Here is a 17,964-nt window from a genome sequence, read left to right as displayed (position 1 = left end):
GAGCTCTGGGAGAGTACCCAATTTTTTTCTGCAGTGGGAAAACATTCATAAAATCGGGGCAGGGGGAAAGGAATAGACATAAAAAGGGAGGAAAAACCAAGAAGATCTGGAAGGCAGACTGCCTCAAAGAGTCACCTCAGGTAAACGGAGAAGTGGAATGGTCTCACTGCAATTAATGTAATGAAGATGCTGCGTGATGCTAGCTCCCCTGGGCCTGGATCGTCCCTGGCTCCAAGAGTCACTCCCTGCCAAAGGGCTGACACTGACTGACTTTGACACTCAGCCTCACATAAGCAGGGGCATTACCTTGGGGTCACCATTACTTAGTACAAAAAAGTACACCAACTGCAAGGAAAGGGAAAGGTAAAACCCAAAGACAAGAACTTGCTTACTGTGTTTGTTTTTCTTCTCTGGCAGAGGTGGTGGCTTCTCTGGGTCACTGTTAGAATCTGGAGCAGCAAAGTCAGCAATGAATTCAACCGGTGCTGAAGAGTTTCCTTGCTGGAAAGGCAAAACAGCAGCGAACGGCGTGAAGGTTACTGATGGAACAGACGCTGCATTCTGCATGTCATCCTCCGAGATGTTATCGTATTGGGAAGGGTGTCTCTCATAGGAGACCCTGCAGCCTGAGTTATCTGAAGTCTGAGAGGCCGCGCTCCTCCTCTTCTTTTCTGGCAAGGCTGGAGGAGTCTCTGTTGGCTGCACTGCTCCCGAGAGGCTGCAGAATTCCAGTGGAGGAGAGCTGCCCTGTGGGAGCTGGAAAGCATGTCCATGGAAAGGGGAGCCAGACTCACCCAAGGACTCTGGCAACGGGCTGAGGATACCTGGCACCTGCTGCGGTATCTGATCAGCGTTCGAGAGGTCCTGCTGCAGGAATTCGTAGTCTGGATCGTAGTGATCCGATTGATCTGGTCAAACAGAGGGAACAGGAAAATGATGCATTAGTTTCTCTCATTTACGGTTTAGCCCTTCTCAGTTCTGCCCCTCCCATTCCATCAGTTAATTAATCAGTTCATTTAATCAGAGTGGTGCTTCCTTGCAGCAGGGACCATCTTGCTACGCTTTCTGTAACGTCCAGCCTTAACAAAACTGTTACCATTATTTCTTCACACTAGCAAATGAATAACAAAAATTCAGAATGTAAATCATTGCAGAAATCATTTATGTTTCATATTTACATTTTTATTTTCTTTCCTAGTACATAGAAACAACATTGCTTTGGTCTGCCAGGACTGCCATTTCCTACTGAGGTCTGCAGACAAGGCTGAAATCAACAAAACATTCCACTTGAGAGCCAAATTGAGTTTGAACACAATCATCTCTAGCTAGGGAAACACATTCCCCTGGGCTTTTTCCTACCTGACAGGACATAATTCTGCACAGAACCGCCTGCAGCAGCTACAGGATGGCAGTTGCAAGTGCAATCCATTTACTTCTGCATCACAGCTGAGACAGCTCCCAGACCAGAGTGATGGGGGCTCCCCGGACACCCCCCGCTTACCTAACGTTTCACAGCTTGTGTTGCGGGAGCACTGACCACTGTCGCGGTCCAGAGAAGAGAGCTGCTCGTCAGACTTGCTGAGTTTGCCGATGCTACTGCACGGCGAGAGGCGAGGAGATTCCCCCCCGTAGGAGTGGCTTCCGCCCGACAACCTTCTCTGGGCATAGCAGTCAACATCAAAATCCTTAAGCAAAAAAACCCAAATCACCATCATTCTTGGCGGCTCAAGGAGCAAACAGCCCACAGCTGTGTTAAGAAAAGCCGGAGGGGAGAGGATTGGTGCTGCCAGCCCTCTCTCATTAGACAAGCTCATCAGGCCCGCAGAAAAGCCCTGATTTGGTCAAGGGCCTGTGCCTGGGAGCTCTGTGCAATGTGTCCAGGCAGGACGTGCTGCGACCCACAACGTGTTCGCAGATGCTGTGCAGCTGACCGAGCTCCTCACCGCGACACGCGTCTGAGAACTGCTCGTCAAGACACTGATCCCAGGTAATCAGCCTGCAAGATTTCTCATTAAATAACTGAGGCTTTAGCAAATATTTGGTTAGCTTAGGAGCATGCAAAGGGAAAACAAGCCACAGTGCGATACACCTTTCTGTGCCTATGACCACATTTCTATTCTGGAAATTACCTCGGGCTTATCAGCCTGCGAGTGAACCCCTCAAGTATTTCCGCTCCTGCAAAACCACCTCAGTGTGACTGTACTAGGAACTGAAGGACAACCCCAGCTTTATCTGGGTCAGCCAAGCTGAGCCAGAGCTGAAGCTTTGGGGATGAGGAGAAGATCTGATTTTGGTGCAATTTAATACGATTTGGGTCCTCGCTGCTGAGTTAGTAAGTTCCTACAAGCATAAAGGAAGCCCAGTCATTCACAACCTCCAAAGCTCCAGACTGGCACCAGCGATGGAATATGGTTAACGCAGTCCCAAGGTTTTGTTTTTTCCTACAGGGCAGTCACAGATTTCCCCAAAGCACCAGCAGTGGCCAGAGCAGTTGCTCAAACCACTGCTGGCGTTAAAAGATGTTTTAAACTGTGATGGGACGAATAGAGACTTCTCATCTCAGCACGGCACACACCCCCTGGCCCGTCAGTAAACCCCGGTGAGACCTCGGCAAGCTCCGCCAGCCGCTGGTCCATCCGACCCAGCAACACTCAACCGCTTCCATCGTCACACTGCTACGGCTCAGGGCAACAAAGCTGGTAGTAATTTGTTAATTAAATCCAACAGCACTGTAAAAAAAAATTAGGCTGTTCACATTATTTATTATACTGATGTTTCCACCACTAAAACCCGCTCCGGAGCTCTCCTGTAGAGGGCTGTTCGGGGTGTGCAGGGACCCGCGCGGCTGCAGGTCACAGCGTCTCTCGGAGCTTTCGCTGCACGTCCCAGCCCGCTCCCCTCGGCTTCCACAACGGGCTTACGCCATTACCTGTCTGTTGATTCCAACAGGTAAACTGGACCCACTGGTGGCTCGACTCATGGGGGCCACAACCGCCACTCTGGTTGGGGAAGGTGCCGACTGCCGTTTTTTGGGGGGCAGTGCTGGTGGAGGGCTGCAAGACACAACAGGCGTGGATGCTTCCGTTACTCCTCCAGCAAGAAGACTTTCAGAGGTTTCACAAGCTTGTTTTCCAGAAAGCCTTGGACTTGCCAGGCTCAAAGCTCACAGGTTCTTGTCTAACGCTGGCCAGGAGCTATTCACTGACAAGCATCAATTCAAGAATTCTCTCGCAGGTGAAGGTCCTATTCAGTGATTTATTTTTTAAGGCTGGAGAAGAGTTGGTATTTCTCAAACAAAAACAACTGCAGTTTTAAAAATTATTTTTAATGGAGCCAGTTAGCATGGCAATTATTTCTGAACAGAAGTGGTGAAAATCCAAATTACATGTTTTAGTTGATTATTATTCCAACCAATTATTTGGTTGATTAAATAATATTAAATATTATTTCCACTCACTGAAGTCCCTGCTTTTCAAATCTTCCAGGTTTGAAAAATGTTCAGTTTCAAAAATGTACTGGAGAGGAAAATTCTTTTTCTGACCCTTTTACTCTCCCCGTAAACTTCAGGGAACAGGATGGTCAGTGTTGCTCTCACCACGTTTAGGCGTTTATCTGTTTCAACTACACCCATTAGCAGTAACGAGTGAGACTGCAACCACTGCAGTTTTAGTTTTTGCTTCTAATGACAGACAATTCTGGTAAAAATCAAGCCCACGAGGTTCCCAAGAGCACATACACTCTGTTCCTGGAACCTATCAGGAAGCATTTATATAACCCATGAGAATTTGTGAAATACACAGAAACGTGATTTTTTTCTTTTTCCCCAGCCACACCGATACTTGATGCTGCATTTTCAAATTAGCACAACGTGTATTTTTCACACCACCACTAGCACCAGTACTAGAGAAGAAAAACATCATACACATAGACCAAAAAGCTGCAAGTTGGAGGTTTTCTCTTCCTTCTCAAAATAGAGCATAGGAACCTTCATGTGGTTACTCGTAGAACAGGCCAAGAACAATCAAGTGAAAGGTTTTTTTCACACACCACTGGCTCCTTTCACTCCTAAGCTGATAAAAGCGATGCAGAACTACCTGGAGGTGCAGGGGAGATCAGTAACTGCCAGCCAAGGGTCTGAGAACATTCCCCACGGGGTACAACAGCACAGGACACTGCTGTGGAGCGCGGGATTCACATATTTTATCATAGGGCTCCTTCATGTGATGCCTGCCATGCAGGGATCCCAGAGCACAGCACCATCCTCACATAAAAAGGAGGAAAGTAAAACACAGATAATGAAGGCTACTGCTCAAAACAAGACAGAGAGAACACCAAGTCATGAGTGGAGCCCAGGAGCAGGGAATAATTACTCTAGAGGACTGGAAATTCAGAGGCATCGCTACCCCTCCTCATGACCTCTCTTGTGTGCATTTTGCCAGGATTGTTTAAAAACCAAGGAGCTGGTAAGAGCCACTGGAATTCTCCAGTCAGCAGGCTGGCCGGTATTACCTGTTTTCTGCCACACGAATGCTAGGCAGAGGGGGTTTGGGAGGTGCAACTTCTTCATCCATGGAGTCAGTCAATAGCTCGTTGGATTGAGTCATATTAGTTGTTTTGTTGAGGATCTCCATTTCTCGGTCTGTAAGGGGAAGTTCCGATGGGCTGCAATAAGCAGAACACAGACTGTAGATCACAAAACACTGTTGGAATGCAGCAGGCTGACAGATGAATGCCTGTTTTAAATCACATACAATGAGAGGCACCTACAGCAGAAGGCAGAATTTGCATGTGCAGGTGGAATTGCAGGTATATGCAGAATAGAATCTGAATGTGTCATGGCCAAGCGATGTTTCATTGCCAGATTTTGGTATCTTCCCTTTCATAATACACTGTTATCTTCAAGTGGTCCCACTGTAATGGATGTGGCTACATAAAGAACACTACACTACCTTCTGTGAAGAATAACTGAATGCTTTAATTCAACTCTCAGTAGCCAGAAACTATCCCTTGTACATCAGTCCTGCACGCAGAAGAAATCCTTGTCAGTGACCCACCTGTCAGATTTACATGCTGGTAAACTGGGTTTAACTGGGCTTGTGGGTGAGGGATGCTCCTGCTTTTCAATCGTGAGTCTGACCAGCTCCTGACGGATGGAGAGGAGAGGAGAAAAAGAATAATCATTATTTGCTGAATGCTGCACTCCAACATCCTAGGACAGAAAGGATGCGACCGTAGTAAACTCTTGTTTACCCAGGTTATGGACTGACGATGGCACGGACACCGAGGGAGCTGAGCTGGGTGTAAGCCTAGTCCAGAGCAGCACACATCACGCAGCACTGCTTCTGAGGAGCAGCCTGCACCCTGCACTAGTTTAGAATCGGTAGTTTAGCCATGTTTGAGTTAAGTTCATAAACCCTGGCCCTATGGGAATTCTGCACAAACCCACATATGTGTCTTTTTGCTGTGCTTCCTCTTTCCTCTAGCGTCACAAATGACTTCCAGTCCCCACAACACCCTTGATAATGGTAAATTGACTTTACATACACAAATATAAGTACAAAAAAGTCTTAGCCAGAGCAGTACTTCACCTAGCCAGTAAAAAAATTATAAAATATAAAGCAATTATTTAATAAGAAGTACGTATTTGTTTCAAAAAGCAAGTGTTCTGTAAGATGCCCAACAACAAATTAAATAGTGAACACCTTTAATGAAAGGCCTGCTTCCCCTGAAGCCATCTTTCAGCATGTTAGCAATGGAGGCCTTCATCATTCAAGGACCTCCTGCAGTGTATCTGTTATGGGCAGATAAGGCTCTGGATAAAGAGATAAGGGCAAGATAATCTGGAACTACAAGTCTGCCAGCAGTCAGAACAATAATCATTCACGCCAGAAAGACGGAGAGAACATTTTATGGATGTCCGAGGCCAACAAACAGATCTGCTCGCAAACAGATGCCCTCTTACAGGCAGGAAAAGTGGCAGTGCTTGCTGACAGTGTTGGATTCCCAGGATATTCTGCAAAGGAAACTATATGGGATCAATTTTTAATATTTTTCTAAAACAGTATGAGTGCAGTGTCATCATTCCAGTATCATCTTCATGTCCATGTCTGTTGAGCTTGGAAACAACTGTCGTTGCGCTCTCAACGCAGTAACTGCAACTGGAATGTCATCGTCCTTGCTCTTCCAAGGAAGTTAAATACTCTAGTTCGTGTATTTTTATATGAGGCTCTATTTAAAGCTGAACTTCCATGGGTCAACACAGGCACAAGAGGAATAAAGAAGTCTGGCAAAGGACAGCAAATGCAGTCCGAGTGTCCAGCCCAGCTGATTTTGGTTTCCATGTTCTACCTACATGCTTGGTATGAGCTTGTGCTCAAAAAAAAATGTACACCACGTCAACCAAAACCAGGACAAAACACTCAGCTTTCCAGAAACTGTCCTGGAAAATCCCACATGTGGGGAAGGGTGAGAGGGCACAAACAGAGCACATATAGATGTCCGTGTGGGCTAATGCTATGAAGATGTTCCCGTCTGGGACAGACGGACAAGAGTCCTGGCAAGGAACAGCACGTTCTGGGAAGCGCGCTGATGAGAAAAAGCACCACTCCGAGCTGACCACTGCCAACCCGCCGGGGCAGCTCCCCCGCCGAGGGCCACATCCCCCAGTGGGGAAATACTCTGCATCCAGGAGCAAGAGCCCAGGGGCTTTGACAGTCTGTCAGCTCCACTGTGGCCACGTACGTTACACAGCACGTAGAAAAGGAAGATGGTTAAGGCCCTTCAGTCACAGGAGAACTACAGTGGTAACAGGGACACCGAACTGACCTCGGACTTCTCTGCTGAGTGTCCCCAGTGACTCAATGGAAACTATTTTTAAAAACATGTACTTTTCTCTGTTTCATCTTCTCTTTCAGGATGACCAATCTTTAATTAAAAACTTGGTATTTCTTTTAAACATTAGAAATTCCCCTATGAAGTTTACAGAACATCGCTAGGAAACAGCTGTAGGACCCGGGAGCCTATGAACTCCAAACAAGGCTTTTCTGTAAATCACAACATTTGGAAATTACACAGTGACACCATCTGACTCTTCTGGCAGCAGCTGGCACTGTGCTCCGAGTCACCGTCAGGAGCAAGTGGTGACACAGTGGACTGCCACCTTCCCGCCCTCTGGACAAGCTCCCACTGCCGAAGGAAACTCCAGATTTCTGGGGACTCTCATGCACTTCAACAGACCCCGAGTGGGACCCTGTGGGGCTATGGGGTACTCTCCAGCAAGAACAGCGACTCCAGACAACACTTTAAGGGCACAGTAAGAGAAATAAAATGCATGGGAATTCAAACCAAAACCAAAGTACTCCTTAAACATCCCCCTGAATGGGCTGTGGGACCAAAACGCAGCGTGTCCTTTTCCTCATCTTTCTTCACCAGGCTGAGCACCTTCAGTCACGCCAAGGCCAGCATTGCCGACTGCGCTGGGGGCAGCAGCGCCCAACGGCCCCTGACACTGGTGCCTGAAGTGCTCCATTTTCCTACTGTGCCAGTTGTAATGGACACAGGCTTGTCCACCGTATGGGAGTGTAGGTTACAACAGGGGAGAAAAACAATCCAATTGGGCTCAAAAGTATCTTTAGAATGATTCAAAGCATTGTAAAACCACCCAGAATGCCTCCCACCAGAGACACCCAGACGAGAAATGATTGCCAGTAGTTGAGAGGATCACTTTTTTCCTAAACTTTGACAAGTATCACCAGATTCCCTGGAGCCTGACTTTTTTTCCTCTCTACTAACCCCAAAATGAGAACTTGCACTTGAAAATCAAGCCAAGACCTTTAGTGTACACACAGAGGCAATCAGCACGCAAGCGAGCCAGATGCACATTATGTTATTCCTTATCAGCAAGTACAGAGATTCCTCCAGCAGTAATTAGAGATAATTAAAGCTTCTCTACAAACTTCTGCTACTTCAGCAAGCTGGAAATTCCAAAATGAGATGGATTTTAAAGATGTTACGTAATCAAAACAGTGATTTTTTGTTCTTTTTCTATATGCCTAGCAGGGCACTGAAACCTGGATCAAAACGGCACATAACACAAGTGAAGAACAAGTGACTCCTTTATGCCCAACTGTGAAAATACAGGGGGAAGCAAGCACTGAAATGTGGAAGTGGATCTTGTGTGATCTGCCAGAAAAACAAAAAGGCTTCTCCACAGCAGAGAAGTATCCAACTTCTCAGTTCTGCTTCCAGGTCTGAAAGCTGGCCTGGCCCTTCTAAAATAAACCTTGTTCCTTGCTATGCAGCAGGAAACGAGCACACGCCGCTTCCAAATGCTGACCTGTTGATGGGCAGACACATCTGCAGCCACCCAGACAGCCACACATCTGCTCTACCCATGCTCCGAGCTGGCCAGACCTAAGTCAGCTCCAACTGGAAGGCCAAAATAACTTGCAGTCTAACAACAAAGTAGACTGATATAGCCCCACTGCTCAGCAGCGCTTAACAGCTTGGGCGTAGCAGCGTAGGGACACGCGTCCATCGCTCAGCCTCGGCTGGCTGGCAGTGCGGGCAGAGCAGGCACGCCATCCCTTCCACCCATCCGCGCAGGCACGCTGCGTTGGCAGCCAGGCAACGGCTCCCAAACCCGAGGTTTAACTGCTGCCTGAAGTGAAAGGACAGAGGGTGTCCAGGTCCCATGCAATGCGAGTACACACCTCTGTGCAGGATCTGGTGATAACACGGCTCTCCACAGGACTGTGCAGATTCACAAACTGGTAACGGAACGAACTGTCTCGCTGTTCGCTGGTATTAGAGTTCAGATACCAGCGCGCAGACTTCCACGTACTGCAAATTGCTGCCTGCTGAATTCCAACACTAACAGCAGCTGAGACTTGACGCTGAACTCTTTTTTTCTCTCCATCCTGCTGTGCCAATTTGAGACCAGCTTTGCTTTTCAAATCTGGAGCTTAAACTTAAAGGACATATTGTGCAAAGTAATCCTGGAAAATCTGTCTTCTTTAGGTGATGGGAATGTTTTGTTTCAAAGATACTTGTTTAAAAGGCTCAGTAAGCAGATTTTGGTATCTGTGTTTGAGTAACATTAAAGAGAGATTCAGAGCACGCAAACCCCACACCAAGACTCCTGAAAACGTGCTATCCAAAGCCTGGGAAATCCACTTCATTTTTGCACTCATCTCCACTCCATAAAAACCCATCTGAGTTGGAGTGCAGTGAAAGATGCCTGTTGCTGACACACCAGTGCAGGTGAAACCTCTGCTGAAGTCCTCCAAGCACTACCCCGACTTTCCTTCTGTGCTTGGCCTAAACATTCCCCTCTAGATTCAGCCCTGCTGCTGAAAGAGGCTTAACTTCCTCTACCATTTCCAAAATGAGGATGCCAGGAGATAGGGCGGTCTCTCCGCCGATGCCCCGAGCCCAGGTCAAGTGAAGTTTGAGCTGCAGCGACAGGACAGCCGAATGAACAGGCTCCACTGCCATCAGCCCAGACACCAGCCCGGGAAACAGAAATAATGGGTACCGCAAGCTTAGCAGGAGGGAGAAGGGAAGCTTTCCCCAGCTGGAGCAGGGAGGGAACGCTCTAAGTAGGTCTCACAAAGGACATAAAGGTTTCTGTTAAATGTTTCCATTAGTTATGTAAAATTCATCTCCATAAAACTGAGTTTAGCTCATCACCTGCTCCACACCCTAGTCCGACTGCTGAGAGCAGTGATGTACCACTGACAAATCCCCTGAAACGTATGTTAAGGGATGGAGCTGGGGTCTGACTCTCTGTGGGCACTGACAGGAAGCACTTCCATTGTATTTTGCCTAAACAGAAAATATACAAACTCTGTCTTCTAACTGACATGGGTCAATTGACAGGGTGAGCATTTCAGAAGTGCACACTAGTAGCCAAACTGTTTGTGCTAGTCTTTAACCAGCACTCCAAGCAGGATCATTCCACTCCAAGCAGGATCATTCCACTCATGGAGCAGTTGATTTAAGAGGTAATTTATTAAAGGCAAGAAGAGAATCTATATTTTACCTGCACTTAAAAATTTCTTTCAACTAGATGTCTTAAAAAATACATAATTATATACTTTATATAATATAATTTACAGTATTTGTCTCATGTACCTTGACTCCATCCAGAACAGCTTTTATGACACCCTTCACTGTTGTCACCATCTCCTTGTCTTCTGAATTCACACCTTCCAGCATCACTTGATCAGACCAGCGAATTAGATTGGCCAGACTCTGGTACACACGGCTATAGCAGGACGAGATGGCAGAACTGGGCAGAGGGGAGGAAACAGTTGAGAAAAAAAGAACAAAATCAAATTATGGAGATACTATGAAACGTTAGGAGAGTGCTTGATCCAAAGTGCATTTCACACTGATAAAAACGGGATTGCTCTCCTCTTCTCTCTGGCATTCAGAATGTGTGTGCAGCAGGTGAGAGAGCCTGCCTGAGTTCCTCCTGCTCTGCAGTTGCTCTCCCATTCCCCAGCACCAAATGGGATGACAATACAAACGATCAGCAGTTCATTCTCCATTAACAGAAGGAATTATCTGGGCTACAGGTTAACAAAGCAATGCTAAAAAGAATACGCTTTCCATTTTAATTTACAGCTCCATCTCATGCCTTAACTTCAAAGGCAAAATATTTAAGTCCTGTATGTAAGTCTAAATTATATTATTTCACTATTATCTATAATTTCCTTCTTCCTTATTAACTCTCCCCAAAAATATCTTGGATAATTGAGAGCTGACTGTATTCATTCCTTTACAAATCATTTCCTCACTGTTTATAATGCCTGAAAACACGTAATTAAAACCTGCTTCTTTACAGAAATTGAACTGAATGAATTTCAGGTTTGGAAGAGGAAGGGTGTTGCTTTGTTTGGTTTTTAATGAGAAACAGAATTGAAGCTATTGTTCTGCAGGGAAAATTAAAAAAAAGAGTTTTGGAAGGATGACAACTCTAAATAGAAGTTAACTGTAACAACAGTGCTCACAGGCATGTTCCTGGCCATTCTGAACACACTTACTTCATCCCTAACCAAGGTGCGTTAGCAGTGCTGCTGACGGCAACGTTCTGGAAAGTTAAACCAATTTCAAACTGCATCAAAACCATCAGCTGATAAGAGAAGGTGTAATCTTGCAATCATTACTGATAGGAGTGTTCCAAATCTTCCCGTTTCTCTCCGTATCCATTTTACCCTGGCTTAGCTCCAGTAATTTAATTATCTGTGAGAACAGTCAAGCCCACAAGCCTCAACGAGATCATTCAGGTGACGAGGATTGCAGGAGTGGGGAAAGAGCTATTGTCAGGTTACAACCGGGGGATACAAACAATGGCAAGTACTTTTTTGTTTGGTTGTTGGTGGGTTTTTTTTGAAAACATGCTGCTTGCCATTTGTTCTAATTTCAAATGAAATTAGCTTGGTAGGAGATATTTCCTAAATAGGGCCCTCCCCCGTCTCTTTCTAAGGCTTTGATTTCTTTGCCATTAATCTTCAGTCTGCTTCCTTCTAAGGAGGCGGTAATTGAAAGCCCATTTTGTGCTAGATTTAATTACTTTTTTCCTTGATGCAAATGCTTCCCCTAAAGCAAAAAGAAGTCCGACAATAATTATAGGACTTTCTTCCACACTGACACAAGCCTTGCTCACTTTTCTTGAAGGGGATGTGCTATCAGAATCACCCCTCTGTGTCCTGCCACTACTCCCAAGAAATAAAGTGCACAGGTAGGCACAACAGGACATGGCTTTTTGAGAATGCCTTTTTCAGGGGAGGCTGAACAAGGCAGGACATACACGTGGGATCTGTGCTGTAACACGTACCGTTTCCAGCAAGACTGACTTATCACTATGTAGAGGACTCCACTGACTATGAAAATTCTGCTTATATGGGTAAATATGGATATTCAGCTGTCAAGGATGCATTAGTTCACTACTAAGAGAGAGGGTATAAGGAATCTGAAGAACAGAACTGTCTGAAATCCTGCTGCTGCTGCAGACCACATAGTTGATATTTATTTCCTTGGAAGGAAAAATCACCCAGCAAACACCCAGTGTATGCACCTATCAAAGGAAGTGACTAAAAGGATGACGGGTTGTACCCTAAAAATATTTGCTGACATTTTACATGTTCTCCTGGTGTAAAGGGAAAGTTCATTCTTTCTTTTATTATGTGAAAGCAGGTGCTTGTCAGGAATTTAATGGCTGTGGGAAACCTGATAGCAACTGCAGAAACTTCTGTGTTTGTATCTAGAAGCCTGATGGACGTTCCCATTCCAACGGCTATTGCTCTTTGTAGTGCTACAGAGCTAACCTAAATGGGATCTCTCCTGTCCCAGCCACAGCACTGATCCTCACCCGTTGTCTCCTTCCTTTTCTACTGTCAGATACAACCCTGGCCTATGCCTTAGGGCTAACCAGAGCTAAGCATCTCTGTTTCCAAAATACGTGGCACCCTACTGCTGTCTCAACCATATTATAAACCTTTCTTGTGCCTGAACTGAAATAAGCATTTTGAAACCAAAATTTTGGAGTTACCTAATGGGAAAAGATATAGGAACAGCACAAAAATGGGCAGGATTTCAGGAACCAAACACCTGTATTTCTCTGCCTGGTTTTGTGCTTTTCTCTGCTAATTTTGCTCTTTCTGTATTATTCCAACGATGTTTGCTTGTTTTATGTAAATTGATTGCTCCAGCATCTGTGGGATGAGCAGCAGCTATATCTATATGGCTTGGCAACTCCACATATTCTTATAATCCATGCTGAGCTTTGCTTTGGCAAATTTTTACTTTTTTTTTCTGGCTTCAAACCCACTGTCTAACTGGTTAAAACATAATACACATAATCTGTTAAAAGATAAAACAAATAATCTGTTGAGAGTGCACAGGAACGAACTTGGGCTGGTTAATCTACTGAAGTACATCTGTTTACTTCTGTTCTCTATCTGATCCCGTAAAATCAAATAACGCAGCTACGAGCGCAGCTCAGTCTTCTCTAGCATCAGGGCGGATAAACTGAACACAAAAAGGGATTACCCTGAAGATAAACTCTTTTTCAGGTACAAGCTATTGGATTTGTTAGCTTTTAGGACTCATGGTCTGCAGAAACAGTATAGCATCTGAGGAGAGCGTCCCACTAGTAAATGATGAATTTTCAAGTTTATGCTAAGAATCAGCCCTTCCTCCCCTCAGAAACAATTCTGATTTGCTTTATCTTTCCACCGCACGGGCTTCTTCGCAGCAGGGAATCAGCTTTTAAATTATGTTTGAAAACTGTCACATAATTAGTTAAAAAAGCAGTCCCTTCATTAGCCACTGCAGCATTTCCTGCCTCCTGCACGACAGGACTCTTCAGACACATGGAGGAAAGAAGCTGGGAGCGTGCTGGTCTGTCCCAGTCCCGAAACCCAAGGAAACTCACCTTTGCTGGATGCGTGGATCGGTTTGCACCAAGGGCAGGATGGCTTCCAGCACTTTGCTCGCTGAGCCTGGCAGCATCTCTAACACTTTCTTATCAATTGCCATTTTGTCCACAATAGTCTTAAAGTAGCGCAATGCACTGACGACCTCCTTCTCCTTCTCCTCCAGCCACGACACGTTCTAAAGAGGAGGAAAAAAGCAGAGAGATACCTAAAACTGAGGATTTTTAAGGGCAGGGTTACTTTAACGTACCTGAAGTACTGTGGCACTGAACAAGGTACATTCCCTGAAGACTGGAGAAAACCCCCTCTACCACCACCACTTTGAAACTGAATTACTGCTCTTACAAAAGAACAGTCAGTGCAAAATTGCACCCACACTTTAACCTTCTGAATTACGTTCATTCCAAACTGAAGGCTAATCTTGATCAGTTTTAGGCGCAGATGAACACTGCTGACGACGTGAAGGGCACTGCTTTGAAACCCACATGCCCAACTGGGAGGGTGAAAGAAGAAAATGTACTGAGTGCAGATAGTAATGCTAATGCCAGGAAGGAAGCTGCTGGTTTTAATAGAGTTGCCCCTCTGATGCGATCAAAAGCCTTTTACCTTAAGCACATCTCACTTTCAAAAGGTCTTTTCAATCAGTAAATACAGTGGGTCAGCCAAAGGGAGGGAGAAGAAGAGGAAAAAGCCTGCCCGCAATCAGAAAAGTTCTAAACTGCAGAACAACCCAACCAGACGCCTCCATTTTTGTACCCACCCCTGACAGTTTCACTGACATACGCGATGTTCACCCTTACTATTCCCAGTAATTCTGCTAACTCCAGTATGCCTACTCATATGCAAGTGGGCTACAGTCTGGTGTTTCCATTCACAAATAATAAACTCCATTCCGATCAGTCATTTTGTGGTGCTGCCAGAACAAGGGAACTCGCATGCTTTCCAGGGGGACAGACTGTAAAAACTAAGTTTTGGCATCAGTGAATGAATGTTACAGAAGGGAACAATTCATTGGAATAAAGCTGAGTTGCGGTCACCAACTTCCATGCCACCACCAGCACTAGAAGAGGAAATTCAGAAGTGATACATGATATCTTAATGGCATTCTGGACAGGGATATGTTTAAAAACTTTACCAGAGTATGCCTGGAGGACTTTTAATGCCACAAATAGTTCCTAAGTGAGATTTAAATTAACTACTGAACACTGCTAGAAAAGGAGCAGAGAGCTGAGCAGAGTCAGGTTTCATCCATTATCTCCTCAGTAAATTCAGCTTCAAGAATTAATGACCTGTGGGCATTGTATGCTCCCCATACTCTTGTCAGCTGTTAAACTGCTGCTTTTCTGCAAAATCAGGCCAGCAGCCCAAAAGGTTTTAGGAAGAAGAGTTTATAGGCAGCACTGGTTAGTAATTTGGGGCTAGTTGCATAAAAGGATTAGAGTCCCAAGTCCCTTCTAGCTCCAACTTTAGAAGTTTTAAGTTCCAACCCAAGATTTGCAAACCACCCTGTCATTTTCCATCTCATCTGGGACGTGCCCAAGCTCCGCTGCTGCTTCCACTTGTGACAGCGCTGCTTGCCAGGCACCTCAGGTTCTGCTCTGCAGCTCACAGCCACCCTCAACTCCCGTGCTGAGGAGCACCCTGACAACTCGCTGATGTCAAAAATGACATTTCCCATTTTTCAGGCATGTGCCCTCACCGCTGCACAATTTATTCCAGGATATGGAGGGGCTCAGTCCCTCCCATGAAGGTTTTGCACTTACATGATGACACATTTGGGGGATGAGAGAACCCATATATTCCCTGAGCGAGTATGACTGTGGCCCGGTGCTCAGAGCTCTCAAACAGAAGTGAAAAAACGTGGATTGGAGTTCCTGCTCTGATGGCTGTTTATGTATTTCATTCAACAAGTGCCCTGTACAAAGACTTGCGACTTAATAGCTTAAACACTCTCCTGGCACAGAGGAGGGATGGGCTTGACTCAGAGTTCAGGGCCGAGAACGACAAGTGGAAACACAAATCCTTCCGCTGAGCACATCAAGGCATGCCAATGCGGCCACCAGACACTGTTTGGGACACGGCCCTTTTTTTGCAACTTCCCTGCTAGCCCTTTGGGTGACAATCCTGTAGGAGCACATTTTATGACTCCTTTTCTGGGTCCAAAGGCACCACACGTGTGTGTATGCACGTGCACACAAGGACGGACAGAAAGCCCCGGGGGGATTGCAGGTTTTGCTGCAGAGCTCAGGTACAGAAACGTCGGCTGTGGCTGTGTGAGGCTGCAGTTCCTGGTGTTCAGCGCTCTACTCCGAGGCCTGAGAACAGCAGCGATGATTCTAGAGAAAGGAGTAGTAACCCAGGGGGGGTGGGTGAATGTCAATACATTCCAGTGTCGACACCTCACAAAACTGCTGAGATGAAGCACCTTAGTGTGTCAGGAGGGGGGGCCAGGCTCCTCTCAGGGGTGCCCAGCGACAGGACCAGGAGCTGTGGCCATCGACTGGAAAACAGAAGGTTCAGCATGAACACGAGGAAACCCTTCTTCCCTGGGAGGGTGCCAGAGCCCTGAACAGGCTGCCCAGGGATGTGGGCGAGTCTCCTGCCCTGGAGACTTTCCAAAGCCCCTGGACTTGTCCCTGTGTGATCTGCTCTAGGGGATCCTGCTCTGGCAGGGGGTTGGACTAGATGATCTCCAGAGGTCCCTTCCAACCCCTTCCACTCTGTGGATCTGTGTCTCTAAAGCCAAAGAAAACATGCAGTGATACCCCTCCGGGGGGGTGCAGTGAGTAGCCAAACTAATCTCTCATTTTGTTCTCCAATTGCGGTGAATTTGCCCCAGCCTTAGCCCAGCGAGAGAGACCGGTAACTGCAGGAGCTGCTAGAGCAGCAGGATCACTTGATTCACCCATTTCCCTGTTAAATTTATCTCATTTAATGCCCAAAATTCAGGCAAAACAGCATCTCCTCTCCACTTCCCTTCATGCCTGACACATTTAGGTATTTTCACACGATTTGGGAAGTTCTCCCTTAAATAATCATTACAAATGCATCACCTATGAGATACACCTGACCCAGAAATGGTTACAGCGAGCTACACAGAATACACCAGATTACAAAAGCTGGAACAGTCCCTTTCCCCCCCCCCCATTTTGGCAGTGAAAAACCTATTATAACATCGCATACAGTGTTGAAGGACACTACTGTTCCTACAATACGCCCTACGATAAGAATCAAAGACAGGGTCCAGGGGACAAAAGGAGGCTCTGACAAAAACTCCCCTACGTTGCCCCAGCTAGGAATAAAGGGGAAGAGGAGGAGATGATGTCTGCATGGGTTGAGCATAACCTTCAGGTTACACGCAGTGATTTTACAGTAATTTTCAGTATTGCTATTTCTGCTCTACAGTGATTATCTACTTCAAGAGTATAAAAATAGCATCTGAAGTACTTAAGAGGGAGGAAAGGATGATTTTTGGTGGATCAAGTGTGTCTTTGACAGAAAACCTCCTGTTTGTCAACTGATGTTTATATTCCACTGAGAGAATCCGGTGACAATCCAGGCATATCCTCTTCCTCACTCCCTCCACACAAAGCTAATGAGCTGACTACATCCAACCTATTATTAGTTGGACAGTAACTATTAAAATAGATAAGGAATGAGCCAGAAATCAATAATATTTCACAGTGTAAAAATGCATACAGCTTCAACAATCACGTATGACAATAAAAATTATTGCAAGTGGGTTTTTTTTTTAATTGACAAGATCCCAATCCATACATAAAAATGGTTTTACATGTTCAGCATGCCTTACCAGCAAATCCTCTTGCATTGTTTTTCAGAGGAAAGGAAGAATAGCAAAAACTTCACCTATTATGAACATGGCAATATATATTTGCTGTAGAATAGCTTTTTGAAAAGGTCTCTTCATTTTCTGATTTATTTAATGTGTGGTCACATGTAATTTTAAAGGAAGGCCTCTAAATTATCTCAATATACCACCCTGAAACATCATTGGAATTAAAAGCCTTCAAGTACCCCTCTTAGATTTTTTTTTTAGATACGTTTTTTAATGGCAGTCAGCGATGCAAAGTGCTCAGCTCCCTAGAAAGCATATCCATAGCCTCTTGGGGAAAAAAACCCCTACAGCATGGGAAATAAAAGCCTCATCACCTTCCACCTGATGGTGCAGAACATCTAGGAAGGCCTGCAGTGACTTCTCTGGGTGTTAAGCACATCACACAGCACAAGATAACCCTATCTTGCTGCCTGCTCTCAATAACACCACAACAATCCTCAGCAGAGATAATCTACATAAGTTTGCATGTCTGGTGCTGCACATTGGATGAGACTTTCAACAACAACTGGGAAAGATTCTGAATTATCACAAATAACCTCACCTGCTCTTAATTTTTGGCTTGGATTTATACTTGAAAACTGACCACAACAGGACTGTTGCAGAGATAGGCCCCAGCCTAAATGACCAGGTCACAACAGCCGAGGAGATAACACTCCGACAGGCCCG

At 45.6% G+C, this 17,964-nt stretch overlaps 1 protein-coding gene across 1 annotated transcript in view; it reads right to left on the bottom strand.

The window, feature by feature from the left end:
• Positions 1–285: 285 nt before the first annotated feature.
• The window catches only part of LOC104506338 (rap guanine nucleotide exchange factor 1-like), a 50,272-nt gene continuing 32,593 nt past the window's right edge, over positions 286–17,964 (bottom strand). The window contains exons 3-9 of the mRNA XM_010147261.1: positions 13,442–13,620; positions 10,135–10,291; positions 5,055–5,143; positions 4,510–4,662; positions 2,930–3,053; positions 1,502–1,685; positions 286–908 (exon numbers count right to left, since the gene is read on the bottom strand). Of these exons, the coding sequence (XP_010145563.1) occupies positions 286–908; positions 1,502–1,685; positions 2,930–3,053; positions 4,510–4,662; positions 5,055–5,143; positions 10,135–10,291; positions 13,442–13,620 (1,509 nt within the window). The remainder of the gene's footprint in view (positions 909–1,501; positions 1,686–2,929; positions 3,054–4,509; positions 4,663–5,054; positions 5,144–10,134; positions 10,292–13,441; positions 13,621–17,964) is intronic.

This window comes from Eurypyga helias, unplaced genomic scaffold (genome assembly GCF_000690775.1).
Source record: "Eurypyga helias isolate BGI_N326 unplaced genomic scaffold, ASM69077v1 scaffold22722, whole genome shotgun sequence".
In the NCBI taxonomy this organism is placed as follows: Eukaryota; Metazoa; Chordata; class Aves; order Eurypygiformes; family Eurypygidae; genus Eurypyga; species Eurypyga helias.
Note: the sequence above shows the minus strand (reverse complement) of the source record. Positions and strands in the feature narration are given on the sequence as shown.